The sequence below is a fragment of the Terrapene carolina genome, unplaced genomic scaffold, assembly GCF_002925995.2.
Source record: "Terrapene carolina triunguis isolate 2854851 unplaced genomic scaffold, T_m_triunguis-2.0 Scaffold42, whole genome shotgun sequence".
Lineage (NCBI taxonomy): Eukaryota > Metazoa > Chordata > Testudines > Emydidae > Terrapene > Terrapene triunguis.
In genome coordinates, this window is record NW_020664393.1 from 15,292,093 (window position 1) to 15,298,375 (window position 6,283).

Sequence of the window (6,283 nt, forward strand, 5' to 3'; positions counted from 1 at the left end):
TTTGGAAGCGAGACAATCCTCAATGAAGCAACAGGGAAATGCAAATTTAAGTAATATTAAGTTTATTGAAGGACAAAGGCAATCTTTGAATCCCCAAATTATTTTCTATGATCTTGCTATTAATTTAACTGAAGTGAAGAAAAACAAATGTAACTCTTACCACCACAAACATGAAGCTCATCCTGTATTTCTCTGCTAATCTGTGCTGGAGTGATATACTCCTTTCCATCAAGCGTATGCACTACATCCAGCTGCTTTTCAGCAATCAGCTTAGCAACAATCTCTATGCAGTTACGTTCAGACAGCCTGTGGACGTTATAAAGAGTAACCAAGTCATTTTAAATGAGAACTTCTAATTTTGGGATAAATAACTGAAGCTTTTCAAATTTTACAAACTGAACGATTAATTTGCTATTCTCTGCACACAACTTTCAGTATGTCAATTTCATACAAAATCCTAATTCTCTTTTCATTTTAAAAACATGGTCTTAGTACCTGCAAATGTTCCTAGAAATGATTAATTTTATTCATGTGAGTAGTATCATTGAAGTCAGTTTCCTTGCTCTCATGGATAGTCAATGTTTCAATGAGACCACTCACATCAGCAAAGTTAAGCTCTTTGTCAACTTTGCAGGATGAGGCCCTATGATTATAATTTGTTACTTTGGAGTTTGATTTTGAAAATAGTTAAAACAATTAAGCAAATGACTGCCCCCACTTATACAAATTACAATTGTTTGTCAAGACAGATAAAGACAAAGCACTACCAAAAGATTAAATATTTAGCTGATCCGCTGATGTGGATAAATAGGAGGCTGGAACTGAAAAGGGCGCTATCAGTTTGAAATCCCATCAACTTTAAAATGTGAGTTGTTAGTTTCACTTGCCCATTTCTATAGTTTTACCATCACCGCTTTCCTATTTCAAAAATGGGTTTTCTCCCGTGAGGTGCCAGACCCAAACAAACACTGGCTGACTCTGCAGTGACGGCGCAGGACGCACTGGGCACGGAGCAAGGAAAGTATTTTCTACTCCAATTTCAGCCACAGTAACCTTGTTATGATCCGGGCCGCGGTGCGCTCGACACTTCACCGCCCCCAGTGCAGGGCGCTGCATACTGCCCGCCCCACACCCCACTGGGCGGAGTGCTCCTCCTTCCCCCTCCCCCCACACAGAGTCCTGGCCACCGGACCTCCCCACAGCCGTCCAACACGCAGTGCCCGGCGCTGTCCATCCCCCCCGCCCTTGGGCCCCGGGGGCCCGGGCCGGGGGGGGGGGGGGGACGGGACGCGCGCGGAGCTGGGCTCCTCCTCTCGGTCGCCAGGACTCGGCGGGGGAGGGTGTACCCCAGTCCCCTCACCTCTGCGCCGCCTCGGCGAACTGCGCCCGCTGGAAGTCGGCAGCCAGTCTGCGGATCTCCTCCCAGGCGGCCGCCATCGCTGCCCCCGCCGTAGCCACACGTCAGCCTAGCCGCCGGGCTACGGGCCGCGCGCAGGGACATACCGCTACGGCGCGTCAACGATCGCGTTCGCCTCCCCACAGCGCCCCCTAGAGAGGGGAAGCAGTAGCGCAGGGAAAGCGGCTCCGCTCCCCGCCCCGAGTGGGAGGCGGGCTCCCCAGCGCCCGCCCAGCCCTGGGCTTCGATCCCGCGTGGAGCTGAAACGGGACAGGAGCCTTGTTAAAGACCTGCCCCCACGAAACCCTCCAGCCCTCAGCCCAGGGCCGGCTCCTTTCCAGCCTGCCTGGGGTAAGTCATGGCACCAGGTGGGAGCCTCCGCCCGGCTGCCAGCTGCAGACCTGCCACGGACGTCGGTAGCTGCAGGCTGGCGCCCATCCGCCACGGGTGACACTTGTCACAGGAACGTAACAGTGGCAAGGAAACGCCGCTTGGTGGGGAAGGTTTCTCAGGTGCAGGATGGAATAAATTGGCGTCATCCAGGAATAGCTAAATTCACACCCCCACCTTAATCCGAATTACCTTTCAAGTGTAGATAAACCTTACCTAGCCCATTTAAACAAACCACTTTTTCCCCCAGTCTAGAAAAAGCCTTGGCTCAGGTTGAGTGATTGTTCGCTTGTTCAGCTTGAGCGGAGAGAGCAGCAGTCTGGGCTCAGTCGGAAGAGTATTCTACCTTCAGAGCATGGTGATGTGAGACTGGGTTGTGTGTTTGCATTTAGAAATTGACCAGCAGAACTGTCCCTTGTATCTAGAATAAAAGTATGCAGTGGTGCTGTGGCCCTGTTGGGCCCAGGATATTAGAGAGACAAGGTGGGTGAAGTAATATCATTTATTGGACCAACTTCTGTTGGTGAGAGAGACAAGATTTTGAACCTACACAGAACTGTCCTTCCCGTCTGGGAAAGTAACTTGCTTCAGTATAGCTTTGTGTCGCTATAGCTCTGCTGGTCAATTTCCCTATGCAAACAAGCCCTGTCTTGGAAAGGCAGAAGAGGAAATAAGGGGAGGGGAAGGGCAAGCAGGTAAAACTTATAAATCTCAATTTTGTAAGTACTTTAAAAAAAAATAAAACACCTAAATACCAGGTTGTACTGTTGAGTCAGCACTCAAAGATTTTTTTTTAAACAAGAAATGTCTTTCTCTTTGTGTATATGTGTGTGCAGACCTTGTGTGTAGCTGACACTCTGAGTAGGTTTCCCAGACCTGAAGAAGAACTCTGTGTAAGCTTGAAAGCGTCTGTCTCACCAACAGAAATTGGTCCAATAAAAGATATTACATCACCTACTTTGTCTTTCTAATATCCTGGGAGTAACATGGCTACAACTCTGTGTATACATAGTTTCTACATCTATGTATTATTCATATAAACATAGGTATTTCTACTATACAAGTCAGGGTGTTATTCAAATCAAATAAGACCCTTTGTGGTTAAAAGAAGTAGTAAACAATTTCTTTAATTATCTCATATATACACAGTAGAACCACAGTGAATTGAACTCTGATATTATTACAGGCTGCTTGGGAACTGAGACATATACAGTAGGTACATAGGATATAAATCATGTTTAATAGGTACACATTTCATTTCTCTCTAGTATTCTGAGCTTTACAGATTCCAGAGTCATGAATATCACAAGATTGCCTGAAACAATGTACACTCAAAATGAAGATTTATACAGGTTTAATGGAGGTAATTGATTCAAAATTCTTTATATTAATATTGTAATATGGATTGATGGTCATTTCATGATGAATGCAAGTTTGTAATGTGTTATATGATCCACATACAGTATCCTATTGATTCACTTTGGGAGCATCAAATCCCCATCTTTATTATGAACAATGAAAGAAAATGATAGGGGATATTAGTGCTGTCAAAATGAATCAATACTGGATGTGTGACATGAAATACATTAGAAAGTTTCATATTAGAATACCCAGAAAACTTCAGTGACTACTCTAAACTCCATTCTTATAGGAGTTGAAAGTTCTTCTAGTTCATCAACCAAGCATGAGTTAAAGGAACATGTTATCAATTTTGCTGCTGCTGCTCTGAGGTATGGAGGCATTAATCATCATAGGAACAATCCCTGAAGAACTGTGCAGTGTAACTGCTGTCTGCCGACCTGAAAAAGAAATTATACAATTAATGGCCAATAATAGTCCATTGAACAAAATCACATCTTGTAAAGAGCTAAAATGCTTGCTGCACTAGTTACAATACAAAAGGAATCAGGGATAGTCTAATGCCACACCCAAAATTGTCCATTGTGGTGTTCCTTAAAGGGATGCAGTGTACACATCTCTTCATGGTTGGTTGAATAGAAAGAGGAGCAGGATCATGGCCCCATATTTTCCATATTTTGACTACTAGGAGTCCTTGGATTTATGGGGGAACATTCACTATAATTCTGGCCAACCTTACATAGGAGGAAGCTACTTCTGCCTTCCACACCCATGCAGAAGCTACCCAAAATCAGATATGTTTGCATTCTTCCACTTTCCCTTCTGTTTGCTGCATTCACACACACTTTAGCTGTGTTTTTATATTCCTCAGTGTAATCCCCTTTTTTTCCATGTTCTTATTGAAAAGGACTACATGAAAATTATTAAAACAATGCAGTATATTGATGCAAACAAACCATAGGGGCTATTTGAGAATTTATGATCCAACAAGAATGTCAGTGTCCCATTCTCCACTGAGCAAACTGTTAGAAAACCAGACCAAGAGTGAGAGCTTCAGGACAGACTGTGTGTATATGGACAGTGTCTAGCAAAATGTGGGTGCTACTAAAATAATAATTTATGCAAAAAAGCTCACACACAAAACCACTTATGTTCAACTAATTTCAACCCAGCCTGCCATTCATTTGTCAAGAAATGAGAAGTAACAATAGTTACTTATGGTTATATGGAATGTAAGAAAGTAGCTTGCCCCAAGCATTGAACCTGTTACGAACAAGGGTTATTAATACTAGTGTGTAATATTTTTGGCTGTTGAACAGCTAGGAAATACAAGCTGAAATGTTTGTGTGTGACTTGACGTATCCACTGTACATCATAAAATGGATGATGACTTCATTAGCAAGAAAAAGTCCATGGGATGATAAGGAAACATTTTATCAGTAATGTCAATGTAATATGTAAAGGATGGCAGTACTGACTGTATACAGAGCATGCTACAAATGGTGTTTACATGTGCTCTGAGTAGGCTTTTAAAAATATTAATTGGGATATGCATTAAGAGCACAATACCTCCACCTAATGCAGCCATACTACACTGGCTGAGTGTGTCATGAATAGATGCAGTCCCTTTCTTTGTCACTATCCTTCATCAAGGCACAATTATAAATAATATGTTTTTCTTTTCACATCTTATGTCCTGTCTTTTCTCTTTTGTTCATGAGCTAGCAGCTGTGCTGAATGCTAATGAGACAGCACTTAGTTCAACCTCAGGCAGCCTTTTCTACATAGCTTCTTTGGTTACTAAACAGCAAACCTTCAATTAATTAGGCAGATTACCTACCTACCTGTGGATAGGGGGCGAGGGGGGGGAAACCACACCAGATTCAGTCCTTCCTTAGCAGGGAATGTGGCTTTTCTAACGATACCTTTCTAGGTCAAAGCTTTAATGATTGTACAATCCCTGCAACAGCACATACAAATACAATATCACATTTGTATGTTGTACCAGGTAAAATGCTAATTCCATGTGCAATCATCTGATTTGTGCACAAATACATGTTTTATGCATGCAATTTAGACACCTATAATGGAAAGTCTAACCTTATTTATATCACTATTATTATTTTAAATAATTAACTTATTTTTGTAGCTACATCTAATAGGGATTATTTATTCTTTTCTATCTCAAAATATTTAAGGCCAAATGATGTTTTTCTCCATTTGAATTGGAAAACTGAATATATTGAAGCATCCTGATGAGTAAACTCCCACACTGTATGTTGAATTAAGCCTCTGATCTTTCTCCAGGAAGACTGAAATATACTACCTGGGGTTTACTATAATCATTTGTTTATCTTTGAATATCATGCAAAAAATGTAAGGGGAGGAGAGATATTTTTGAACATTTTCAGCCTCTTATTCAGTTTTAAGTCAAGTTTACTGACATATTAGCAAGACAAATTGAAGAGAATCAAAGATTAGCTACTGTTGTAATAACTGGCCCTATAAATTTACTCTAATTGTGAGTACAACTGTAAAAAGTAAGTGAAAGTTCATAAAACATTACTGTAACTTACAACAAATGTTGAGGGGGAAAGTGCAAAAGGGAGACAAAGATTGAATTAGTCCCTGTAAGGAGTCAGACTCACCCCTGCGGCACCCCCTACTGGTTGCTTCAGGGAATCAGCTCATCCAGCATCTGGAGCACCCTCTGCAGGCCAGTGATCCACCTGTCTTCTTCTGGCCCCTGTGTCCCTCCCAGGACCCAGTGCCCCTATTACTGGGATGCTGCCCCCTGGCAGTACCCACACACACTGGTTCTCCCCTCCCAGGGGAACCTCCACCCACTAACCCCACCTCACCTCAGGATAAGGCCACTGCCAGTCACCAATTAGCCCCCACTCCCTGGGGCAGACTGCAGTATAGGCCACTCATCACAGGCAAGGGTGGGTTTGGACCTGCTGCCTCAGTCTAGCCGTGGGCTGCCCTCTGCAACCCCCAGTACCCCTTGGCCTTCTCCTAGGCCACAACCTGGGGCTTTCCAGGCTGGAGCTCCCTAGCTCCTCAGCCTTTCCCCAGCCCTACTCCACTCAGGTACTCTGTGTTACCTCCCTGCAGCCAGGCCCTTTTCTCTCTGAA

The 6,283-nt window shown here is 43.4% G+C and overlaps 1 protein-coding gene across 2 annotated transcripts in view; it reads right to left on the reverse strand.

Moving 5' to 3' along the window:
- Positions 1 to 1,464, reverse strand: part of UFL1 (UFM1 specific ligase 1) — a 42,835-nt gene extending 41,371 nt beyond the window's left edge. Inside the window, exons 1-2 of one of the 2 annotated variants that reach the window (XM_024192652.3) lie at positions 1,361 to 1,464; positions 161 to 306 (exon numbers count right to left, since the gene is read on the reverse strand). In XM_024192652.3, coding sequence (XP_024048420.1) covers positions 161 to 306; positions 1,361 to 1,437 — 223 coding nt within the window. In that variant the 5' untranslated portion in view covers positions 1,438 to 1,464. Of the gene's footprint in view, positions 1 to 160; positions 307 to 1,360 lie in introns of those variants that run through there. The other variant, XM_029912059.1, reaches the window with a different exon arrangement.
- Between the last annotated feature and the right edge of the window lie 4,819 nt (positions 1,465 to 6,283).